This window comes from Nycticebus coucang, chromosome 5, assembly GCF_027406575.1.
Source record: "Nycticebus coucang isolate mNycCou1 chromosome 5, mNycCou1.pri, whole genome shotgun sequence".
Lineage (NCBI taxonomy): Eukaryota > Metazoa > Chordata > Mammalia > Primates > Lorisidae > Nycticebus > Nycticebus coucang.
In genome coordinates, this window is record NC_069784.1 from 124,197,530 (window position 1) to 124,224,087 (window position 26,558).

At 42.0% G+C, this 26,558-nt stretch overlaps 1 protein-coding gene across 4 annotated transcripts in view; it reads left to right on the top strand.

Moving 5' to 3' along the window:
- SASH1 (SAM and SH3 domain containing 1) overlaps nt 1-26,558 on the top strand; it is a 312,356-nt gene that overhangs the window by 110,822 nt on the left and 174,976 nt on the right. Inside the window, exon 1 of one of the 4 annotated variants that reach the window (XM_053591082.1) lies at nt 14,615-15,176. The exons of 1 other annotated variant lie outside the window; for it this stretch is intronic. In XM_053591082.1, the coding sequence (XP_053447057.1) occupies nt 15,066-15,176 (111 nt within the window). In that variant the 5' untranslated portion in view covers nt 14,615-15,065. Of the gene's footprint in view, nt 1-14,614; nt 15,177-26,558 lie in introns of those variants that run through there. 2 more of the 4 variants (XM_053591085.1, XM_053591084.1) reach the window with 2 other exon arrangements.

Here is a 26,558-nt window from a genome sequence, read left to right on the forward strand (position 1 = left end):
TTCAGAAATTATTGTAAGTATTAGAAAAGGTTATGCTTTCTGAAATTGTTTTGGAAGGAACTCTTTGTCTCTCAGCTTCAAGAATTCAATAATTTCCATTCTGACGATTATTTATATAAATAGAATCTAGACGTCTGGGACTTAGACTGAGTGAGTGCTGAGAATTCTTGCCCAGGCCCCACACCAGTGACCTTGTGGTCCAAGGCACCAGTATCCTGGGTCTTAGTGTCTACACTGTCATTCACTGAGGCACTCTTCATTCATTCAAAAACTCACTCTCAGGACACTTCTGTGTCTGGCTGACCTTGAATTTGGGTTCATGAATGTTTGAATCTGGAAAGGGAAAAAGAGCAGGCATGTTTTGGAAGGCGATGAATAGGAAGCATTATAAAATATTTAATAGTAGGGCAGGGTCTGAACACAGTAAATATTCCATAAATGTTACCTATTAACATTAACTATGTTAACAATTAAACAGCATAGTCATAGTATAAACAAAGTTTCAAAGACAGTTTGATTCGAAATCCTACCATCCTAATGCACCAAGAGTTTTCATTTGATATTCATTTATTTGTTTTAAAAAAATACTTATTGAGCTCCTGCTATGTTGCAAACACCAACGTAAAACTTTCCCACCTTTGTGTGTATGCACTTCTTAAAGTTTTTCAGACAGAGAATATTTCCCCATGCCATTATATCTTTTTATACAGTACTGACATTTTATTCTATAGATATCATTCCTTCAAGACACTGTAGCATTTGTTTGATTATTCTTCTGTTATGAATCTTCTTTCCAAAATTTCAGCTGGGCCTGGTGGCTCATGCCTATGATCCTAGCGCTCTGGGAGGCATGTGTATTGCCTGAACTCACAAGTTCAGACCAGCCTGAGCAAGTACAAGACCTTGTCTCTAAAAAAAAAATAGCCAGGCGTTGTGGCGGGTGCCTGTAGTCCCAGCTACTTGGGAGGCTGAGACAACAGAATTGCTTGAGCCCAAGAGTTTGAGGTTGCTCTGAGCTCTGAGGCCACAGCACTCTACTGAGAATGACAAAGTGAGACTCTGTCTCACAAAAAAAAAAAAATAAAATTTCAGTATTACAAAAAATATGATAATGAGCCTCTGAGTACAGAGCATCTGACTTCTTTCCAGTAATTTACTAGGACAAGTTCCCAAGACCCTAAATATTGGGTCAGAGGATATGAACCTTTTTGTGGCTTTTGATGCACAGTGCCAAATTTCTGAATCTTATACCAATTTACAATTATAAATTTTCCTTCCATCAGAGTGGGACCCTGCCTTAAAAAGAAAAAAATATATATGTCTCTAATATTGAAATTCTACTATGTGCCAGGTGTGGTGCTAGTCACTAGAGTACTAACGGTGAATAAGACATTGAGGACCCTGCCGTCTCGCAGTTGACAGCAGACCTGAGAAACACAATTCAGGATGCAGTTAGAAGGAAGCAGGATAACTACTGGGATAGGAAAATAACTTGGTGTTTCCGAGATGCAGAGGAGGGACAATCTGTCCAGTTCTAGGATAGTCCAAGAAGGCTTTCTGGACCATAAAATTCACTCAAACCAATACCAATTAAAGGGAGGAGCTGTCCAGGCATACTTGAGCCTCATGTGTGAGGGTCACATGTTTTGCCCTCATGAATACAAAGGTGAGATTCTCCCCTCAGGCCGTGAGGCTGGAAATGAGTGCAGTAGGCTAAAGAATGATGAATGAAACTGAGGGAGAATGGAGGGAACAGGTCAGGAAGAGCTGAGGAGCAGAGCAGTGGACAGTCGTGGAAGGACTCTCCTGTCGTCACGACGTATCTCTGGCCCAAACTGCTCTCCTGAGTAGTTCTAAGGCATCCATGAACTGTGGATGTGGTTAAAGCTCAGATCGATTATCCTCAGTATTGTCTCTCTCAAACCTGCTTCCCCTTCTGTGTCCCTTATTTCAGCGAGTGGCCCTGCCCTGGGCCTGGGTACGTGACTCAACAATGTAGAACTGGCCTTAATTCTTCCCCTTCCCTTAGCTCCCGAGTCCATTTAACCACCGTCCTTCCAATTCAACTCCTGGATGTTCTCCAGTTCTGCTCTACTCCAATCCCACAGCCATGCTCAGGGCTGTCTTCCTCTGAGTTCTTAGCCACAGAAAAAAGAATCTACTTTAGTCTGTTTTTTATTTTATAAGAGAATTTATGAAGACATATGGATTACTCAGAGTTGTTGGGGAGATGGAACAGATAAACCTTGGGCTGAGTTTTCAGGAATGACTACAGCTTGATAGTGTGACTGGCGACAGTTCTGGTTAAGCTGGTATGAGGGGTTTTCAGAATGTGGGATGTTCAGTGGTAAAACTGGGATGTCCTGGACAAACCAGGGACAGTTGGCCACCCTAAGTCTACAAACCACACCCAGAACCAGGCCACCAAGAACTAACTGATGCCTCTCACCATCAGGCTGCCCCCAAATCAGGGAGCCAATGCGAGGCAGTCACATGACTGCTTCCAGCTGTGCCAGCCCAGCTGCACCCTGAGCCACCCCTGGTCACAAATCTAAGACTTATGCAGATGTATTATTAATTGGCAGAACCTCAATTGCATCCTGCATTCCAGCTGCAAGGGAATCCTAAAATGTAATTTTTCACTGCCGGGGCGCTGCTTGCTGGACAGGAGTTGGAATGGGTGGTAGGTGAGCAAATCCTCAGCAGGGGCTCTGGTGCCATGATGACCTCTTGCCTGGTTAGTAGCATGACTCTAACAAGTTGCATTGTCTCACATTTCATCCTTTTCTAGGTTAGGCTCCCCGTTGCCATTCATTGTAAAGTGAATCTAGGTCAGATGGGTTAACATTCTCCCATTTATAACCCTCGGTGACTTGATAGTGAGATTTTATCACACCCTGCTAGCACTGCTCTGCTTTACTGATTGGAAGATAAAGGGGGTGGAGTCACAGCTGAGGGTAACACCTTCTCTGTGGTGTTAACCGCATGTGGAATAACCATATCCATAATTCATGGGTGATTCACAACTTATTCAGGAGAGTAGTTTGGGCCAGAGGGGCAAACAGTAAAATCCTCCCTCTGAGCTTGTCATACAGGCCACCATTGTCACTGCTTCCTACCTACCTCCAAGTCCTACCCCATCCTCCACCTCCGTGCTAGGACTTCACACTCAGTCTAACACCTCTAGGCTGTTCCTCTTGCCTAGAAAGTCTTTCATTTTACTTGCTTACCTGGCCGGTGAATCTTGTAGTCTTCGAACACTTCACAGGAATCACCTCCTTTGTGAACTGGCTGGTTTCCCACCAGGTCGGCCATTCTCTCCTCTGAGCATCTCTGTATTGTGGACACATTCCTATTATTTACTTCTCCATCTCCCTTGCTGGATTAGACAATCCTGAAAACCAGGCCTGTTTCTTGTCAATGCCCAACATGGTGTCAGACCTAACTGGCACTCAATCAATATATGTTATAAGAGGGACGCTGGGAGGCCGAGGCAGATGGATTGGTTGAGCTCAGCCTTAGCAATAGCAAGACTCCATCTCTAACAAAAATAGGAAAACTGAGGCAAGAAATCACTGGAGGCCAAGAACTTGAGGTTGCTGTGAGCTATAATGCCACAGCACTCTATTCAGGATACCAGAGTGAGACTCTGTCTCAAAAAAATAAATAAATAAATAAAAAGAAAAAAAAGAAAAGAAAAAGCAATATATGTTGCATGAGTAAATGAATGATGAACACAATAAAAAATATCAAAAATATCTGTAATTTGTACTGGTAGGAAGGAGAAAGAGTGGTCAAAATTATAGAATATTTTCAAAGTATATGAAAAACAAATTGAGGGGCCAATTTGAGAATTATATGAATTATATACATGAAATGTTTTATGACCTTTTTAAACTAGCTTTAAAAGGATGTTTCCTAGGCTGGGCATGGTGGCTCACATCTGTAATCCCCAGAACTCTGAGAGGCTGAGGCTGGAGGATCCCTTGAGCTCAGGAGTTCGAAACCAGCATGAGCAGAGTAAGACACCATCTTTCTAAAAACAGGAAAATTTGGCAAAGTATAGTAGCTCACACTTGTAATCCTAGCACTCTGGGAGGCCAAGGCAGGTGGATTGCTTAAGCTCAGGAGTTTGAGACTAGCTTGAGCAAGAGCCTGACCCTGTCTCTAAAAATAGCCAGGGGTTATGGCGGGTTCCTATAGTCCCAGCTACTCAGGAGGCTGGGGCAAGAGGATCGCTTAAGCCCAACATTTTGAGGTTGCTGTGAGCTATGATGCCACAGCATTCTACCAAGTGTGACAAAGTGAAACTCTGTCTCAAAAAAGAGAGAGAGAGAGAGAGAGAGAGAGAAAGAAAGAAAGAAAGAAAGAAAGAAAGAAAGAAAGAAAGAAAGAAAGAAAGAAAGAAAGAAAGAAAGAAAGAAAGAAAGAAAGAAAGAAAGAAAGAAAGAAAGAAAGAAAGAAAGAAAGAAAGAAAGAAAGAAAGAAAGAAAGAAAGAAAGAAAGAGGGAAAGGGAAGGAAAGGAAGAAAAGAAAAGAAAAGAAAAGAAAAAGAAAAAAGAGAAAAGGAAAGAAAAATTGGCTGAGCGTTGTAATGGGCACCTGTAGTCCCAATAATTGGGAGGCTGAGAAATGGGATCGTTTGAACCCAGGAGTTTGAGGTTTCTGTGAGTTAGGCTGATGGCAAGGCACTGTAGCCTGGGCAACAGAGTGAGATTCTGCCGAGACAGAGAGAGAGGAGAGAAAGAGAAGGAAAGATTATTTTCTTATGTGGGTTGAACATCCTCAAAGTTTCTTTCTCAAGTTTGATCCTGTTAATTTATTTAGTAAGTTTTTCTCATAGCACAAAAGTGAATCTCACCCAGGCTGGAATGAATCATCAGGAGTTATGATTAGTGGGTCTAGATTAAAATAGATTTATTTATGGATTTACCAGTGAATGATGGATTGGTACCTATGCTATCATTTATCTTTACATTATTACAGAAAGAAAAAAATTTTTTCATACAAATGCTTTATTATTTTTACTTGTTTTTAATAAAGAGTAGCTTTTCTTTTTGAAGAATGCTTATGCTGCTGTTGAAGAATTCTTCAGCAAATGAAGATTTGTATTTTTCATCTTTTTTTTCTTTCATGTGTGTTCCATTTAGATCAGGAAATTGACATTTCAGCCCAGAAGACTGAGGCCAGATGTTAGTTCACTGGCTGAAAGATGGATTTCCTGCCCCAATAGGTGACCCCTGAAAGCAAAAAAGGCTTTTTCTTAATGGATAGACTGTCCAAATGACCTCATTTCTAGAACAAGGGTTCTTTGTTAAGTGTCTCTTTGCTACTGAAATCAACATCATCTGATTTTTGAGAATATTCATTAGATAAAGGGTAGCTAGCACCTAGTAATTTCATTATCAGGCATAGGGAGAAAATATGCTTAGATGATCCATTTGTTAAAAAAAAAAATTCTGTTCATTGAGCGGGAAATGGTGCAGAAAATCTGGTGTCTGCTCACCCATATTAATACTTCTTTTAGATTTCAAACCTCATTCAGGCCAGCACTAACTATAGGAGCAGAACATGTTATATGGTTCCCTAAACAGGGGATTGATTCACTCAGCTTGATCAAGGCACTATTTAAAGAAGCAGCCATGACCCCAGTGTCCTGTCCCTGGAAACATCTATCTCCATATGTGAGAAGCTCATTGAGACGTAACTCATGGCGCCACCTCCTTTTATGAGCTCTTCCCAGAGTTCATTTATTTATATCTTCAATTGTACAGGCAGCTCAGAAAGACTGAGATAATTGAACCTTTGTGTGTATGTGTGTGTGTGAGAGAGACAATAAACGCAACCTGAAAGAGAGTGTCCAGGAGAGGAAAACAGCCTTCACCAAATGGGAGGAGGAGTCCACGAGACTTTCTATACATGGCGAGGAGGGGAGTGAGATTGCGTGAGAAGGAAGACACATGTTTCTGACATTCTAAAACAATAGAATTTTACAGCTGAAGACACAGTTGAATTTTCTTTTTCCTTTTTTTTTCTTAGGAATAGGAATGTGTGTGAGTGTGTCTTTGTCATAATTGGCAGATAAATTTTACTGGTATAAAAGTCTTGGTTCTTGTTTCTTGTGATAAAAAATGTTGGCTTCTGAAAGAACAGAAACAGAAAGAAGCAGAGCCACATACTGAGTTCACATCAGGGCTGGGCAGTGCATCTAAGACTCATGGGTCTTCAAGTAATTTATCCAGGAAGCCTATGACTTTGAAAAAAAAAATGGTGAAAAGAATGTCATACTCTTCTTTATAATAACTCAACACAGATTTTTCCCAGAATGTTACAGTCAGCGCAATGCTTTTAAAAATAAATATCATTAAAAAATAAAATAAATGTCATTAATCATAAATATATTGTTGTTCAACCAAAGTATCCTGCAAGTGAACTTTCCCTCTGGATGAGATTGTGACAACCATCTATGTTTACTGGGATTGATTAAGTAAATAAAAATCTTTTATCCTGTGTATATAACATGACAGTACCTCAAAGAAGTAGAGCAATAATTTTTGTTTTTTCTTTTTAGAGATTGGGTCTTAGGGTCTTGCTGTGTTGTCCAGGCTAGAGTGCAGTGATGGCATTATGGTTCACTACTGCCTCAAACTCCTGGGCTCAAGTGATTCTCCTGCCTCAGCCTCTTGAGTAGCCAAGACTACAGCCAGGCCCAAACCACCATACCTGGCTAGATTTTTAATTTTTTGCAGTGCAGATCTTGCTATGTTACCCAGGATGGTCTTGAACTCCTGGCCTTAATTGATCCTCATGCCTGAGCCTCCCAAAGTACTGGAATTACAGGTGTGAGCTACTGTGCTGGGCCAGAGCAATAGTTTTAACTGGAGCTTTTACATTTAATGGAAAAAAAATATTATCCATAACCATGTTTAATCAATAGAGATAACCAAGTAGGCATTCTCAAAGGGTAAAGTTTCCAAAAAAAGAACAAAAACAAGATAGATGAATCTATTTGGTTAGTGGATACTTCCCAGCTGTGCTTTTAAGTCTTTCCTTGCATTACTTGCAATTAGTTAACAGACTAGCTGGTCTCATTAACACATTTCTTTTTTTTTTTTTCTCTCTCTCTTATATTCTCCTAAGCTAAAAAGACACATCACAGGGAGTATGAGTCTAAAGATCATTCCTGCTCCTCCTTTTTCTCCCTCCTCCTAAGTCGGGTCCCTCTCTTACAACCTCACAGCTCTCCACAGGACAGACTACTCTCATCTGAATTCAGAAGTCCCTTTATGGTGAGCTGAAGTCTTTTGGTTCTTTGCCTTAAACTGTATGGAAGTCAGTTCACACAGTGCACTTTTTTAATCCTGGTGGGCACTTGTAGACAGTTCCCCCAAACTGTGTTTCTTGCCTATTAATGTGTGTTACTCAAAATCCTCATAGTTCAGAAGCACAAGTGGCTTTAGAAATCATCTCGTCTGACCCCATTGTGTAAAACGAAATACATATCACGGTGCTGTTGTGTCTGGTGTTACAATTCCCAGGCAGAACTTGGTGTTTACATTAGCTTCAACACAGATGGAAACCTAAATTGCTTATTAGAATAGAAGAGATTTCAGAGAAGAGCATTCAGAGCCCTACATCCTCACTTCTTATTTACTTTCTCTCCCCAGCCAGGTCTGGCTATCTTCACTTGTTTTAATTTCTCTTTAGTTTGTTCTTAGATCTTCTCATCTCTTTCACAAAACATTCCTGGAAGAAGGGGCCTTTGAACAGGTAATGCTTTAGCATGGTTTTGGCTCACCTTTAAGGCATTTGTGAGAAAAATTGGTTTGGCATTTGTGATGGGTGGGGGTTTAGCATATCAGTCTTTCTTGAAGTCAGTTCCCCTGGGCATTGTGGAATGCCCAGTGTGGGAGTGCCTGAGAGGGCTGCTGACTGTAGGCAAAATTAAGTGAGCTTAGCTATTTTCATTGCTCAATTTCAGTGGCAGGCAGTATGGTAAAAAATAAATTGGACTATTTATAATCTTTCAGATTTCATGTCTGCTACAGGCAGAAAATGTGTTGCTGTCGTCTTTTAAAAATAAGAAGCATTTAAACGAAGTTGTGTTCTGAAAACATATGCTATTTATATGGAGAATATATTTTAATTTCAATATTTAATTATTTGCCCCTTAAAACCAAATACCTCCAAATATCTGTTTTGGGGGGTCTCCATTCATTTACCATTTACCTCAGGACAGTTTTTACCAGTAAATTGTTTTTTTTTTTTGAGATGGAGTCTCTCTCTGTTGTCCAGGCTAAAGCCCCCTGGCCTCAACCTATCTCACAGCAACCTCGAACTCCTGGGCTCAAGCAATCCTCTTGCTTCAGCCTCCAAAGTAGATGAGACTACAGGTCCCTTGAAATAGAGACAGGATCTGGCTTCTGCTCAGGCTGGTCTCGAACTTCCAAGTTCAAGGGATCCTCCTGCCTCAGCCTCCCAGAATGCTAGGATTACAAGCATGAGCCACCATACTGCCTGGATTTACCAGTGAAGTTTTAATAACAATCTACTGGTATAGCTTTTCAGTATGGTGTACTCCATTTTAAGAGGTCATTATGTCCTCAGCATCGTACTCCAGTTCCTTAGTTGGACGTACCCATAGTTTGCAAGGCTCTCTAATTTGAGCACTTTTGTTACCCCATGGAGGGCTTATTAAAACACAGATTGCTATCAGTGTAACCTGGCTTATTGTACCCTCAATGAATCCCCAACAATAAAAAAATAAAAAAAAAATTAATTAAAAAAAAATTTCATCAACCCATAAAAAAAAAAAAAGAAAAGAAATTGTGGCAGTCCTAAGAGATAGCAGTTTTCCAATAAAGTAATTACCCCATTAAAAAAAAAAAAACAACTCAGATTGCTGGGCAGGGCGTGGTGGCTCACACCTGTAATCCTAGCACCCTGGGAGGCTGGGGCAGGTGGATTGCTTGAGCTCACAAGTTCGAGACCAGTCTGAGCCAGAGTGAGACCCTGTCTCTACTAAAAAAGGAAAATCTGAGGCAAGAGGATCACTTAAGCCCAAGAGTTTTAGGTTGCTGTGAGCTATAATGCCACAGCCCTCTACGTAGGGTGACAGCTTGAGACTCTGTCTCAAAAAACAAACAAGCAGGGCGGTGCCTGTGGCTCAGTCGGTAAGGCGCCGGCCCCATATACCGAGGGTGGCGGGTTCAAGCCCAGCCCCGGCCAAACTGCAACCAAAAAATAGCCGGGCGTTGTGGCGGGCGCCTGTAGTCCCAGCTGCTCGGGAGGCTGAGGCAAGAGAATCGCTTAAGCCCAGGAGTTGGAGATTGCTGTGAGCTGTGTGAGGCCACGGCACTCTACCGAGGGCCATAAAGTGAGACTCTGTCTCTACAAAAAAAAAAAAAAAAAAAAACAAGCAAACAAAAAACACAAACACACAGATTGCCGGATCCTCCCCCAGAGTATCTGACGCTGCCATGGGGTGGAGCCAGTAAATTTGCATTTCTAACACATTCCTTGGTGATGCTAATGATTGTGTTGTGGGGTCACACTCTGAGAGACACTGCTTTGGAAAAAATACCATAAGAATACTGTGGTCTCTGACAGTGGTGATGGAGATAGACAGAAGTGGGTGAATTTGAGCCTGAGTTAGGTTGTTGAATCAGTAAGGTGTAACTATGGTTAGGTGAGAGTGATGGTGACTGAAGATTACATGGGAAAAAGGGAAGGAGGGTTGAATCAAGGTGGAAAATCATGAGTTCCATCTTGAGAAGGGTAAAGTGTCATTGAGTTATTTTTAAAATTCAAACACAATGGCTGGCAAAAAGTGGGTTTTCAATAAATGATCATCGCTATTGTTATTGATGCCATTACTACCTTTACTATGAAAAGTGAAGTATCCTAATTGCCCCATCCTGCCAGAGGTCACCTCTCCAAACACATACTGAAGTTAGGAATTACTCCTCTGTGTGAGTCAAAAGACATACGTATGAACAAGGAAATTTCCTATTTATAGATACAGCCTCGCCCAGTAAGAAGTAGGTCAAGGAAGAGCAAAGGGAGGGGAAAGGAGAAAGGTTCTAATTCATAAAGGTGCCTGCATTATCACAGGTAACCTCACAACAACTGTATTAAGTGTGAGGAGTTTTCCCATTTTACAGATGGGATAAATAATGTGCCCAATGTCTTATAGAAACTTGAGTAAGAATTAAAACTTTGTGTTGACTTTATTATATTTGTGCTTTCTACTCTGAAACTGTATCTTTACTGCTATTAAAACTGTAAATTGCGCTCAGCGCCCATAGCACAATGGTTACAGCACCAGCCACATACACTGAGGGTGGCGGGTTTGAACCCGGCCTGGGCCTGCTAAACAACGACAACTGCAACAAAAATTAGCTGGTGGGTGCCTATAGTCCCACCTACTTGGGAGGCTGAGGCAAAAGAATGGCTTAAGCTCAAGAGTTTGAGGTTGCTATGAATTGTGACACCACAGCACTCTACCAACAGTGACATAGTGAGACTCTGTCTCAAAAAAAAAAAAGAAAAAAAAAATGTAAATTGGCCAGGCATGGTAGCTCCCACCTGTAATCTTAGCACCATGTGAGGCTGAGGTTGGTGGATTGCTTGAGCTCAGGAGTTTGAGACCAGCCAGTGCAAAAGCAAGATCCCATCTCTACTAAAAATTGAAAAATTAGCTGGATGTGGTGGCAAGCATCTGTAAACCTAGCTATACTCGGGAGGCTGAGGTAGGAAGATCACTTGAGCCCAGGAGATGGAGGTTGCTGTGAGCTAGGCTGATATCATGGCACTTTAGCCAGGGGAACAGAGTGATACTGTCTCAAAAATAAATAAATAAATATGAAGATAGGGTGAGGCACATTAAATTAAAAAAAAAAAAATGTTATATGAGCAAATAGTGATTCATGTACTGGGCAGCTCCAAACCAGAGTGGGAATGCAAAGGGGAGCCTTTTATAGGATATGGACACAGAAATAAGCAAAGAAAACACTTGATTTGTTACAATCATGCAGTTGGTTTATTCGGCCTATCCCCTTGGAAAGTCCCTAGTTACATAAGTTTGTCGGCTACTTCTAATTTGTTGAGCTTAAGTTGTATTTTTCTTCAATATAGGCATTTACAAGAAATAGCTCAAGTTAAGTTTTGGTTGTTCGTGAAACAAGCAAGGTTGAAGTCACTTATGAGGCTTAACTGGTTTTGTCTGCTCAGGAATTCTTTATTCCTGTTCTCTATTTTAATTTTCCTTTTTTTTTTTTTTTTTTTCTGTTTTTTTTTTGGCCGGGGCTGGGTTTGAACCCACCACCTCTGGTATATGGGGCCGGTGCCCTACTCCTTGAACCACAGGCACTGCCCTTAATTTTCCTTAATATGGCAAATTATCAGTTATCTTTCTTAGGTTGCTTAATGACCTAAATAGGCTGTAAGTTTACCTAGAAGTTGATGGGCAAAGAGGTTCAGCTTAATTTTTAAAATGAAGAACTTAGAACTTCTATACTAGAGGCCTTTTAAACTTCTGTAATCCTGGTCCAATAAAGAGCAACATTTTGCAAAGCAAGCTAGTATAAATATGGATATGTACGTGTATTGTTCATTTACATGTATAACAAAATGATGGAGACTAATTTCCAATAAATACTTACTGAGATTGCTACGCTATCAGTATTCTCACTTAATGCATTCTGATGGTTTTCTTTTCATTTATCACAATAAATGTTTATCAGGATCCACAGAATTGATTTCACAATCACCTTTTGGGTCCTATTAGATGTGCAGCAAATCCTCTTTGAGATCCTCTTCCTTGTAATTGACTCACCAACATCCTAACAATTCCAACAATCTGGACAAGAGCCCAGATGGAAACGGCAGAGGGAGAAAAAGATTCTGTGTGCTCATCTTCAGGGGGCGTCTATACTTGTCTACCTTGGGAATCAAATAGAGTACAGTCTAGATGAAACGCCTTTAATAATAATCTGGTTAGAGGAAAGGACTTTAACAATAATCTGGTTCTTCTTTACTTTAATTCTGCCCTATGTAGCTGTGTTCACCTAAACTCAGGCTTCCAGTGCTCTGGAGCCCATTTCTTCACCTACAGAATGAAGGATTTGACCCAGATCTTCTTCAAGGATCTTTCCTACTCCCATGAACTATAATTTTATTATAAAATGTTCTTGGTAAATGGTACCCTACAAAATTCTGAAGTAGTGGTGGTGATTCCTTTATAAGGAAAGGGAAACTTTGTTTAAGAACCTTGAAGGAGGGCTCGGCACCTGTGGCTCAAGCTGCTAAGGTGCCAGCCACATACACCTGAGCTGGTGGGTTTGAATCCAGCCCAGGCCAGCCAAATAACAATGATGGCTGCAACCAAAAAATAGCCGGGCAATGCGGCAGGCGCCTGTAGTCCCAGCTACTCGGGAGGCTGAGGCAAGAGAATCTCTTGAGCCCAGGAGTTGGAGGTTGCTGTGAGCTGTGATGCCACAGCACTCTACCCAGGGCAACAGCTTGAGCCTCTGTCTCAAAAAAAAAAAAAAAAGAAAAAGAACCTTGAAGGAATTTTTAGTAGAAAAGAGTGAAGTTAACTAAAGGAGAAAAGTCTCAACCTCGGGAGCTGTAATCAGTCTCCTTTCGAGTTAATGCACAGAAGTTGATGGGTAAAGCGGTTCAGCTTCATTTTTAAAATAATCTACAAAACTATTCACATTCCAGAAGTACAAAAGTGACTTTAGGCAATACGTCAAACATACATTTCAGATGTATATTCTACGCATAAGTATCAGCATTTCTCTCAAAATATGATCTTATTTCTAAGACCATTTGTTGGGGAGTACGGGGGGGGGGGGAGGAAGAGCTTAAATATCTTATGGAAGGTTGATTTCTATTAGTGCCAAAATGCTGCCTCAGGTTCTATTTAATTGATGTGTGTGTGTGCTGTCACTAAACTGTATTTATCTTTAGATGACCTGGAAACCATACTATCACCTCTAAGTGGGCGGCAATTAACTTGACCTTGCCTCCTTTTGGATGGGGAAACTGCAGCATCAAAGATCAAATGCTTTGCCCTAGGTTATCTGATGAGTCAAGAAGAAAAAGACTCCTGGTGGGTGCTAGAAAGGCAGCATTTATCCCAAACCCAACTGCCCTGCTCACAGGATTCCTTGCTCAGTCACTTACCAGAAAGTATTTATGCAGAAAACAAGCTGCCCCTTGGAAACAGCATAGTTACACGCATTCTCTTGAATTTAAAAAAGTATCACGTGGCTAAGAAATCAAAATTCTTAAATCAGCTGTAAATGCTGTTTGCCTTAGCTCATCATTTACTTTTTTAATGAAAATAACAATAAAAAAAACAAAAAGCCCACCTGCTTGAATGGAATTTATCAGGAATCACAGCATCCTAGAACACAAAGGGAGCCTTGGAAACTCCTCTGGACTAACTCCAGCCCAGGAAAGCACCAGGCCGAGTCCAGTGCTCTTTCTGCTTCAACACAATGCCGGGATACTATCAAGCAAACACTTTCTCATTCTTTTTGTTTCCTTTCAAAAATATTATCATTGTGCTTATAAATTTGAGAAAGTTTTAACATTTTGAACTTTCCTATAAGGACTCTTTACCCATTGCACTGATTGGTGGTCCTGGCAATAATGCTTTACAAGGGGGTTTCAGGGACATGTTCCGATCTGCTTTTACAGGCGCTCAGAAGGAAAAAAACCAAACCAAACTCAAAAAGGAATATGCCTCAGAAGCAAGCAAGGGTTCTCTCCCTGGGGGCACCACTTTTTCTTTCTTCCTTTTTTTTTTTTGCCACATAGCTCTTCAACTTAGAAGCAGATTCCTCGGTGGTTTCTTAACTGTTACTGAGTGATCAATCACCAAATCCAATGTGACAGGTATTGTCATCTCCCAGGGAAAAATTCTCTGAGTGGTTTTGAAAAAATCACAAAAGGAAAAATAATCTCTACGGGGGTATTTCCCTCAGAAAATAAATCCGTCACGGATCTTCCCCTTGGAAAAACACATACAGGGCCTCAAGTGTGTGTAGGCTGAGTGGTCACAACCATTAGCATTTAGTTTTGAAAATAGCCATTTCCTATGTTCTTAATGTAAAGGAAAGGAACATTTAAGACCCAAAGCACAGTTCCCCTAATTAGCTGAAAGCCCAGGCCGTGCGTGACATCGAGGGCACTCAGGAGCCAAATGTCCCCCACTCATAAAAATGAACCAAACAGTGGCTCGTGCCAAGCTTTCACACTTGTTTTTCGGCGAAGTCTTGGCTGACAGGCAGGGCTGTAATTCCTTAAGTCGCTCGACTTCTACAGGGGCGAGGTGTGCATCGTAATCACTGACTACTCCTAACCCTTTGGGCGGGAGTAATTTAAAGATTAACCTGTGGATTTTCAGAGCCCATGGATGGCGCGAGTGGGAGCTGGTGCGGGCCGGGCGCGCAGCGCGGCTGCTCTTTCAACAGGCGGCTTGTTCCCCTGTCCGCGGCTCATTTCCATGCAAAGAGCCTGACATCAGAGCACCTTTTGTTGCTAAACGCTTTCTTTAGCCTCGAGGGGAAAGTCATGTGGAGCTGGAAGAGCTCATTTTACAGAGAGGGGTCCCGGGGAGCTCCCTCCCAGTTCCCGAGGCGCCGCGGTCACCCCTGCAGGGCCCTGCCCAGACTCGCTGGAAGGGGAGGGTGGCGCGCCGTAGTTAGTTGGTCCCCGGCACAGGAAGAAACGCCTTGGCAGCGGGGTTATTTGCTGCTGGGCTGAGCCATTTCCCCGCCGTACCACCCCGTGGTGCGGACTTTGCCTCCTGCTACCCTGTGGCCGAGCCGAGTTGGGATGGGGAAGTTTCTGGAGTTGTCAGTGGCGCTGCCCGCGGCCACCTAGGGCCGAGGTGCGGACGCCTGCGAGGCGCCCCCGCGGGTGGCCGGGGCATGCGGCGCGGGGGCGCGGCTCCGTGACGCGGCGGGCGGGGACCGGGGCGCAGGGGGCTGGCCGCGCGCTGTGCCGGCGAGGGCGCCGCGGGGACCGGGACCGGCGCGCGGGACGCGGCCATGGAGGACGCGGGAGCAGCTGGCCCGGGGCCCGAGCTGGAGGAGCCTGAGCCGGGGGCTGGCACCTCCGAGGCCTTCTCCCGACTCTGGACCGACGTGATGGGCATCCTGGTGAGTTACCTGGGGAGGGGACGCGCAGGAAGCGTGGTCGCGGCTGTCCCTGTGGAAGCGGGGCTCCCTGTCCCCCACCCACTGGGCAGCCTCGCTCTTCACCCTCGTCTTCCTCTTGCTTAGGGGGTTAAATACACACGGTGTAGGATTTCAATACCTAATTAAAAAATAACCAGCCACGGATCGCATCAAAGACATTTGTTGAACCATGAGGTTAGGATACTGGACAGTTTAATCTGGGACACCTGCTGAGATGTTGGTGCGGAAGAAGCTAGAAAGAGTTCTTCAAAGAGTGTGTGTAAACAAATAGTATTTGGTGGGTGTTGGATTTGGGGAAAGGCTGATGTTACTGATGTTTATCTCTGCACCATTTGTTATGTGACCAGGAGAGGAAAACAACCATTTCCTTACGTCCAAAACGTTTGCTTACTCTATTTGTAGTTCTTCAATTTGTAGAATTACAGGATATTTGTTTTGTCCTAAAAACAATAGGACTGACTTTGCTAAATCTGTGTTGTCATGTGTTTTGCAATGTCCAGCTACTAAAACCACCCGTGGATTTGGCATTGTTTCTGGAAAACAGTTTTTAAACCTGTGGAGGATGAAGCTTTAACCTGCTCCGGGTTTAATACCTTGGAGAATTAATAGATTTGCTTTGGCGGACCTGTAGTTAGTTAGGCAAGTAGCCCTAGTGGGATGGGTGGGGGTGATTACAGTCAGACATAAAAAGGCAACTTTACTTTAAAGATTTGGAATTGTCAGATGTACAGATCCTTGGAAAAGTCTGTAGATTTACTTTGAGATCTTTTATTTTTCTGATGGGAGGAGATGTCTTCTTTGGGAAGGATAAACACTGTACAATCTTTAGCACAGTGATTAAGTTCTTGGGCTTTGAAGTAAGTTAACCTGGGACAAACTCAACTGACTGCATGATTCGTGGGCAAGTTACTCAGCCCCTCTCAGCTCAGTTTCATCACCTGAAAAAGACTTGCTTCTTGCATTTTCTGAGATTGAGCTGAATTGATGTGTCTCAAGTGCTCGGCATACTGTTGGGCATATAGTACATGCTCAGTAAGTGTAGCTATTTCTATTTTTTCCCCTGCAGATGTGTTTTTTCTTTCCAGGTATCTGAAAGTCCCAGCTATTCCATTTTCAGGTGTCCATTGATAGTTATGATTATTACTGTACAGAGAACCAGGGAAAGTTGACCAAAGATTTTATCTGTTCTTTTTCCTCACTAGTATTTAAAATATGTATACATACTGTATATTCTGGATATTTTAGATTTAAAAGGTTATTTTTGTGTTTTCTGAACTTTACAGATGAATGTGATCCTTCCTTGAAGTTCCAGGATACCCAATAACAACTTAAAGTTGTGGTGATATTGTTTTTTAATCTCTTTGAGCAGGAAACTCATCTTGTTATTTCTTACTTAGACCCTACTCTGTAAATGTTCAGTCCTAGGGGATTTTGGTTTGGTAACATACCTTCCTAGGGTGTGCCCTGGGGGGTGAGGGAGTGCAATGCAAGTTGGGCTAGGGGTTGCTTTGGGGAGGAGGGTTAGCAGATGGCAATTTCTGAAGATTTGCTTTCTTTTGCCTGGCAGAGTCTAGCACTATTGGGTCAGTACCAGGCAAAATGTTCTTTGGCAAAGTTAAAGGATGGGGTGGAGCCCTAGAAGTTCAAAAGTGTTATTCAAAGGGCAGATGCAGGAGCAAAGAAAATACATAGTTTTTACAGAGCTAATAGTTTAGTGTGAGGCTGGGAAGAATGTAAAGCTTGTTCCAAACAAGTTATGTCCACTCGAGTTTTTTCATTCTTTATAGGGGGTAAATATGGGCATTGGGATTATTCCCTAGTACATTTCAGAGAAAGAAGATGTGGCTAAACTCTTGTTTGTGTACTCTCTGTAGAGAGACACCAGGTTAAAAGGGAGGAGCTTCTCTCTGCTATTAGAAAGCCATCACCCAGGTATTTATAAAACTGCATCTTTGAGGAAATATATCAAGACACAAAGCAGACAGTTGACTCTCTCTATTCTTACAGAAATAAAAGCCACCATTTCCTTCATTCTTTATTTACAATGTAGGATTTTGTAATCATCTGTCTGCCAACGGCCCAGACCTTGTTAGTGACAATCAGGCCCCAGGTCCCTGGCCCCTACCAGTTGGGAGCTTGATGCTGTGATGTGCCATAGTTAATTATCTCAGGTCAACTCAGTAGAAATGTAATGGCATAGAGTATTTTAGGAAAGCAATTTGAAAGATTTTTTTTTCCATATTCAACTTGAAGAGGAGAGTGAGGCAGGGGAGAAAATCCATGTCTTAACAAATTTCAGGCACAGAACTTTTTTTTTTGTTGTTGTTGTAGTTTGGCCAGGGCTGGGTTTGAACCCGCCACCCTCGGCATATGGGGCCGGTGCCCTACTCACTGAGCCATAGGCGCCACCCTGCACAGAATGTTTTTATATTCTTGTATGTGTAAAGACCAAACTTTATAGCCTAGTAGGTAAAAATATTTTTCAGGTGAATGAGTTCAGTTCCCTTTTAATGATAGTGCTGAGCAGTTCCCCTCACCTCGGGATTTTGTTGGTTAAAACCCAGTGACTTCTATTGCCTGGGAGTCATGCATCTCAGTAAATATGGGATGGTTGTTTGAGTTCATTAGGACACATTTTGCATTTAGATTAATTCAGTCCATGCACAGTTAAGCACCAAATCATTGCTTTCAGATAATCGTTAACAAAGTGCTCATTTAGAGAAGAAATAATAGTATAATTTACAGCATGAAAATGTTTAAGCAATGCTTGAATAAATAAATGCTAATCAGTGAATATATAACTAAATATAGAATTAAGAGAAAAATGAGCTTACTAAAGAGATGCTAGGTTGTGAGTGCCTGGAGGGCAGGGTCACTGTTTTATGTTTTTTTCTCTATTTCATGACTTACTGGGTGCTGAGAACATAGTTTTGTTGATTGAAAAAGGAAAAAGTATGTACTTCTTAAATGCAGGAGTCACATCAAAAGACTGTTCTGTAAAGACTTGTGTACCCGCTACAATGGGGTGCATTTATGAAGATGTTAATAAATTCTGCCCAGGCCAAAGCTACGGTTTAGGCAGTTTCATCGCGCGAATAAAAATCCTGGGGCTTCCACTGGAAACATAATGGCAAATTGCGAAATATTTGTAAGCCCCGAGCAATTAAACCATGATGTTCTTGTGAAATCAGCATGGTCATCATCAGGTTTTCAAAGCATGTCACCTTTTCCTATGACATGCTTAGACTTCTCCCGTGAAGTGCAAAATGAGTTAGAATCCTGTGGGAGTTTACTCTTTTATCTTTACTCCATGGTTGCAGACACACCATTCCTCTTTTTGGTGGGGAAGGAGAGTTGTTTTTAAGAGAAGGAATAGCTGAGATTATTAGATAACACTTGGATAGGGTAGATCATTTTTTTCAGGACTGATTATCCGTTTGGTAAATTGTGACGGTTCTTTAGCTTCTGCCTCTAGAATTCCAGGACCTCTAAAGCTGAGTTAGGCCTTTCAAGCTGCTTGTAAACTGGGAAGGGGGTTAGTAGGGCCTATTGTTTGCTAGATCCTGCAAGATGCACCTCCCCCAAACCTGAAATCTCCTCTTTTCCCTGCTCTGTTCTTACATTTTACACCCATTTCCCAGCATGCTTAGAAAATACCATTGTTTAGAGATACTTGGGACCTTCCTTTTCTCTGGTTCTTATTCACACTAAAGAACACTGCATAGTGAGTTCCAGTCCACAGAACTGTTATATTTATCCTGTCCTGCTATTTACTCCAGTGCTAAAAGCAAACAAAGCCCCAAACAAACAAAAACCAACATCCCTCTCCCCTTCTTTCCCTAGTTTTAGGCCAAATGTGGGGGAGGGGAGACGTTAGTGGATCTGGAGCAGCCTTTTAAAATGCTAACTCCTTTGAAAGCAATTAATTTACATACTCTCTTGGGAGGCATCCTGAGTTAAGCCTATCAGCGAATGGCTTAATTAATTTCACGTCTTGGAATTTGAGAGTCAGCCGGTTTCAAATATTCTGACTTCATCTTAATTTTATGTTCCTTTTAGCCAGCTAAAAGCCTCATAGCTTTTATATGTGGAGAAGTTGCAGGGTGATGTAGTGGAAGGGACTACAGTGCCCTTGGAAACAAGCCCTCAACCCCTTTGGAGAGGAGGGCTCTAGGGGTCCGGGTGTAATGACTTGCTCAGGGTAGCAGGGTATGGGCCAGAACACAGGCATTTGGATGTTCAGGTCATTGCCAAAGATGAAGTCACTGGCTTTCATAATTCCAGCTGGGGTCGCTGAATGTTTTCCTGCCATAGGTGGCCCCTGCACTAACGTGACCTTCTTTCAGGGTCCCCTTCTCCTGCCTTTATAGTGCCTTTGCTGTCTCTACCTTCTTTTCCTTCTTTGCTCAGCCATCCCCACTCTACTTGGCCTGTTACTGATGTCTTTGTTTTTCATCACTGACTCCAGCTTTTTTGTGCACCTCTATGGGGGATGGGAGGAGTACTCAGAAGACAGGGTCCCTGTGCTGTGCTGGGCACTTGGAGTACTTTATCTTGATGGATCCCCAGTCAATGTGACCAGTGAGTATTTATTTATTTTTGAGACAAAGGCTTAATCTGTTGCCCAGGTTAGAGTGCAGTAGAATCAGTCTAGCTCATAGAAACCTCAAACTCTTGTGTTCAAGTGATCCTCCTGCCTCAGCCTTAATAGCTGGTACTACAGGGGCCTACCACGATGCCTGGCAAATTTTCCTATTTTTAGTAGAGACAGGGGTCTCACTCTTGCTTAGGCTGGTCTGGAACTCCTCAGCTCAAGGGATCCTCCTGCCTCATCCTCCCAAAGTGCTAGGGTTACAGGTGTGAGCTACTGTGCCTGGCCACCAGTGAGTGTTACTGTCCTCATTTTATGGTTCAGATGTGAACAAGCGTCCTAAATCATTCAGATATAAATATAGATGCTGAGAGGTGGGTCGTGGGTTTCCCTAAAATTGATTTCTATTTGCAGCTTTATTTTATTTATTTATTTCTTTTTGAGACAGAGTCTCACTTTGTTGCCCTTGGTAGAGTGCTGTGGCATCACAGCTCACAGCAACCTGAGGCTGTTGGGCTTAGGCGATTCTCTTGTCTCAGCCTCCTGAGTAGCTGGGACTACAGGTGCCCGCCACAACGCCCAGCTATTTTTTTTGTTGTTGTTGTTCTTGCAGTTTGGCCGGGGCTGGGTTTGAACCTGCCACCCTTGGTATATGGGGCCGGCGCCCTACTCACGGAGCCACAGGGGCCGCCCTATTTTATTTATTTTTAATTAATTAATAATTTTTGAAGACAAGATCTCACACTATTACCCTGACTAGAATGTGGTGATGCCATCATAGCCTCAAACTCCTGGGCTCAAGCGATCCTCCTTCAGCCTCCTGTGTAGCTGGGACTACAGGTGCACTCCACCATGTCTGTCTAATTTTTCTATTTATTGCAGAGACAGGGTCTTGCTCTTGTTTAGGCTGGTCTTGAATGCATGGCCTCTAGCAATCCTCCCTGCCTCCCTAAGTGCTAGGATTACTGGTGTGAGCCACCACGCCTGGCCTAGTTGGCAGTTTTATAGTTCATTCTCTCCCTTGTTTACTGTGGCATTTATTAGATGTCAGGTTTTTTGTTTAAGCTGTTGAGCTAAGTATCAGTGAGTGATACAGCCCTGACTTCTAAAAAGGCATAGTTTTTACAGGAAAAACAGCCGCAGCCCCACCCTCCCTCGCTTGCATACCCTTTCGCTAGAGTGATGGGCAGAGTGTCCTGGAGGTGGTGGGATCCATGGGCCAGTGCCCAGACATACCTTTGGACTTGGGCCCTGGTGGATGAGTAGAAGTTTCCAGAGAGGCCCTTCTCAGGTGAGAGCAGTAGGAAGAAGGGGAAGGAAGGGCCTTCTGCAGAGCAAAGTTGGACAGAGATGGGTGAATACCCAGAGCACTAAGGTGGCGCCAGGTGGCGGCCGCTGTGGTTGGACAGCCTTCTGTGGGCACCAGTGGGAAGCCTTGCGGAGTTTTCAACTGGCTTAGGACAGGATTGCCTCTATGTTTTGGAAAATAACTTGTGTGGGCAGGGAGTTGGTGGTGATTTTGGAAGGAAGAGACTATTTGGTGATCTAGGCAGAGATGGCTACAGCCTGGACCCAAACACTTAGGGACCACATCATAACATGCATCTGGCTTCCTAAGGCCCAGCGTTTTACCCAGAGCCTAAAGTAATCAAAGATGGCTCCCTGGTCGCTTGGTTTTGATAATTCCTTTAAGCTAGGGAGTGTGCTAAGTTAATGTAATATGTTTTAGAGATTTTTTTTCTTTCTATAGAAGAAATTTCTCTATTCACGCATGTATATGTATACCTATCTACATATATACCTATCTCTCTATAGTAAAGTGAATAATGTTTTTCCTAAAAGGAAGAATTGTTTATTTATTTATTATTTGTTTTGAGACAGAGTCTCACTTTGTCACCCTTGGTGGTGTGCTGTGGCATCGTAGCTCACAGCAACTTCCAGCTCTTGAGCTTAAGCAATTTTCTTGCCTGAGACTCCCAACTAGCTGGGACTACAGGTGCCCACCACAATGCCCGGCTATTTTTAGAGATGAGGTCTCGCTCAGGCTCAGGCTGGTCTCAAACCTGTGAGCTCAGGCAACCACCTGCCTCGCCCTTCCGGAGCCCTAGGATTACAGGTATGAGCCACCACACCTGGCCAGAATTATTATTTATAATACTATACACACCACGCTATAACTAAATGATCTTTAAATTCATCTCTTAAAAGCTAATTCTAGAGTACAATGAAATAGTGGGAAATACTGTTTCACAATTTGATTGTTTAACAAACCCATAACTCAATTTTACAGTAAGACGGAAACCTGTAAATTTATCTAAAATATTCTTTTTAAGAGGGGTGCTACCCGACTGCTTCCTGCTTCCCACGTGACCCTCACCATCCCACTGTAATAGAAGATGTCCTTCCCCATGGTTTATGTACATTCCTGTCACACAGTAACAAGGAATGTGATGGCAAAGGAGTGAATTTAAATGGATGGAGGCTAAGACTCTTACAGTGAACTATATCATTTAATACCAGTGAGTGCAGATTAAGACTGTGTAACCAGACTTTCAGACCATATGAAATTGTCACTTTCCAAATGGTATGCTCATCTACTTACTCATTTGCTTTTTGTAACAAGACCTGAAAATGGTCGGCCTGTTGCTCATGAGCTTTGCTGCTTGCCAGATGTCCAGTCTCTGTCCCTTCTTTTGTTCTGTGGCGTGTTTCACTGGGCAGCATTAATTCTTGATGAGGAGAGACGCCTCACAGATAACCTATCTTGATCTCTCCTGGCGTGTCACACTGTGTAAGACAGACATCTCCGTGCTAGAGACTAGGTATCCAGGCATTGTGGTAACTCTGACTCAGAAGACAAATGCTTGACCCATGATGGGAACGTTTTTCCTCTCAGCCATTGGTATTTTTTCCTTCTCTGAAAGACTCTCCTATGTCTTCCAACTTTCCAAGATGATTGGGGAGAACGGGAAGACATGTGTATTTGCAATGTTGTTCAGATGAAGCTTCCATGTTGTCCATTGGACACGCTGCCCCTCCTTGAATGTCTGCGATGCAGGTTCCATTCAGGATTGATTTTGATGCTACAGTCACCATTTATTAGAATCATTTTGCAGCAAGTGGTGAGAAAGGCTCGGTGTCTATGCCCATCCCTCTATGGCTAGTTACGGCTTCATTCTTCTTGGATGCAAATAATAAGGAAAAAAGTTAACACATTGTAAGAAGCACATAATTTTTAACTAAAAATGCTATTGTTGAGCAAAATAAAAAAAATCTTGGTATGTGTCCCGAACTGTAGCTACCTTTAAAATTTATTCTAGGCACTTTTGACTTTACTGACTTGGATAATTTTGCCGAAGTCTTGCTATTAGGGAAGTTCCCACCCTTTACGTATAGTAAAAAATGTTTATATGCCTTTTTTTTTTTTTTAAGAAATAGTCTTACTCTGTCACTAGGGCTAGAGTGCAGTGGTGTCATCACAGCTCACTGCAGCCTTAAACTCTTGCATTCAAGTGATCCTCCTGCCTTAGCCTCCCTGGTAGCTGGACTATAGGTACCACCATCCTGGCTAATGTTTCTATTTTTTATAGAGATGTGGATGATGGCCAAGGAGGGCTCTTGCTCTTATTCAGGCTAGTTTGGAATTCCTGGGCTCCTACATTACAGCTGAGAGCCACTGTGGCCTTTATATGCTGTTTTTGGTACTTTGAAAATACAGTGTTTCAATCTTATGTTACTTGCAGAAAAAGGGAATATTCTAGATCAAGAATATCTATCTTGGCTATAAAATTTCATCCGTTTTCAGAAGATTTTGAAAACGTCACTTATAAAATAAATGTTCAACAATTTTGCAGAGTTCCTTGCTTGAAAATGCCCTAGGTTAAAAAAAAAAAAAAAAAAAAAGAAGAAGAAAAGGTTTCGAAAGAGAAAAGGGTAACAACTTTAATCTGTGAATTAAAACATTTAGAAACAAAAAGGTTAAACATCTCTTAGAAAAATGAAAGATGGTAAAGTAGCTGAGAGCAAAGGAACTGTTCCAACTGTGCTCAAATTCTGGCTTCAACTCTCAGTAGAGAAGAGGACCTGGGGGAGTTATTTAACTATTTTGTGTCTTAGTTTCCTCATCTGTAAAGTGAGGTTGAGAGTTGCTCACATCATCAGGTTTCATGAGGATTAATAAAATCACTAGAACTGTGCATGGCATATGGTGAACCATTAGTAAATGTGAGTTATAATTAGCTAATTAGTATAGTAATTATTGAACCTCTTTAGTTGAAATATGAATTAATTTCTCTTGCTTTTTACCTTTACATGGAGGATCGATTGTGATCTAATTCCACATATTCAGTTTAGGATTGATCTTAACTCTTGACTTAATTTAGTTCAAATGCCCTTTTTATATATAGTTTTAAAATAAATGCATAAATTACATCAAAGTATTAACATTCGAGTTGTAGCTTGAGAAATATGTGTTTAAAATACTTTCTATAGTTAAGTGGGAAATATATGGATACTTTTGAATAACCATGATTTTCTGGAGGCAAGAAAACACTTATAATGGAAAAACATTTTTCTATTTAAATGGTATCAACATTGCTATTTTTAATTTTTGTGTATTTCTAAATGGCATAATCATATGGGAGCTTCTGAATAGCTGACTTACTAGAAACGTAAAATATTAAAAGCATTCACCTAACTAATAGTTTCATTTTGTAAGTGATGGGTTCATGTACCAAATCTGTTTTCATTATCCTGCTGTTTTTTTTTTTTTAGATTATTTTTCCTGCTTTCATTCAATAAGCAGCTATTTTTGTCAGGGTTCAAATGATACATTCTGTATCTTTGAGTTTTAATTAGGAGTCTTCAGTCTCTAATCAAGAGTTTATAATAGAAAGGCATCACCTGACACATTTTGATGTGTATATGGAAGAAAGTAGGGCTCAGAGTGGTTAGAGGAAGAATTGCAATGAATAAATTTGCCACTTAAAATATATTTTTACTTTGGGTTAGCTTCACTATGACTTTTTCTTTTCCTTTCTTCCTTTCTTTTTTTTTGTGAGGGTGGGGTGGGGGAGACAGTCTATGTTGTCCAAGCTAGAGTGCCATGGCCTTAGCCTAGTTTGCAGCAACCTCAAACTCCTGGATTCAAGCGAGTCTCCTGTCTCAGCCTCAAGAGTAGATGCCCACCCCAATATCTGGCTAATTTTTCTATTTTTGGTAGAGATGGGGTAAGACCAATCTTACTCAGACTGGTCTTGAACTCTTGAGCTCAAGTAATTCTCCTACCTTAGCCTCCCAGTATGCTAGGATTATAGGGATGAGCCACCATGCCTAGCCAAACATTTCACTTTTAAAGCATATTTTACTGTGAATTACAGTTTTATTAAAGACTTTTGAGGAATGCACCTCATTATGATGTTGTCTACTGGGAAATACGCATTATTCCCTTCTGCAACATGTGGTTGTAACTTACCTAACATGTGGCACCCAGGTGATGATTTAGTGGAAGAGCCTCGTAACACGGATGCGTATTAGCAATTTGTCTGGATTAGAATATTATGAAACTGAGACTTCATTATGAGCATTAAAGTAAATAGGTGTCAAATGATTCATAAAAGATACATGAAAGGTATTGTAATTTCTATGTGATGTAACTTTAGCATTAACAAAGAACTATCTACTGTTTCAAAAGAACAGAATGTCAGATAGTAAGCCCACGTTAACATTCTATATTAAGAACTCTTTGAGTTGTCAGGCCCCTGGGCGGCTGCATATTCTGAGTTTGTGTCTTTAGAAGGCAGATGCCTTTAGTAGTGGAAAAGCTTCCATAGAAACCAGGAGGGGAGACAAACAGAGTTGATACATTCCTTAAACCTCACTAGAGTTTTAGCAGGTCACATCCTTTATTTACTCTAAAAAGTGTTGCTCTGGGGATTAGAATGATTGCCTTTATATTCCTATAACTTCTTACAGTTGATGGTGTACCTTTACTATATACAGTGACTGGTTTTATGCCCTCAGTGCTACCAGAAACTTCTTACTGGCACCCACTATCCTTTAGCCACGTAAATAGTCTAGGCTTCCTTGTTTTCTTTTAAACATATCCGTATTTTATTGCCCATAGTTCAATACCTATAATCCAACCATGCTGGTTGATTGTGTCTTCTACAAATTTTAGGCGTCCAAGTTCATCCATTTGATTTGTAAAATAGAAGTAAAATAATGAGCTTGTATAGCTGCAGAATGTCCCACAGAGTTGACCAGGTGCAGGAGGCCGTGGGCCAGTGTGACAAACGCCCAGGGCTTTGCAGGTCCCAGTTCCAAGGAGGCAGAGAGAAGCACAAGCGCCTAGTCAGTGCCTCACTGAAACCAGCGTGCAGCAGGCTCTGGGACAACACCGCTTCAGCCCCACGGTTTCCAGTGTGTTCTTCTATGTGGAAAGCAGAAAGGTCCATTTTCGCAACATTGGGAAAGATAGTCTTCAGTTGTCATAAAAATTATTTTTTTTCTTTTTAGTTTTTGAGACAAAGTCTCACTCCGTTGACCTGGCTGGAGTGCCGTCATCATAGCTCACAGCAACCTCAAACTCTTGGGTTCAAGTGACCCTCCTGCCTCCGCCTCAGGAGTAGCTGGGACTACAGGTGCCCGCCCCAATGCCTGGCTAATTTGTCTATTTTTAGAAGAGACAGAGTCTTGCTCTTGCTTAGGCTGGACTGGAACTCCCACGCTCAGGCAGTCTACCCTCCTTGGCC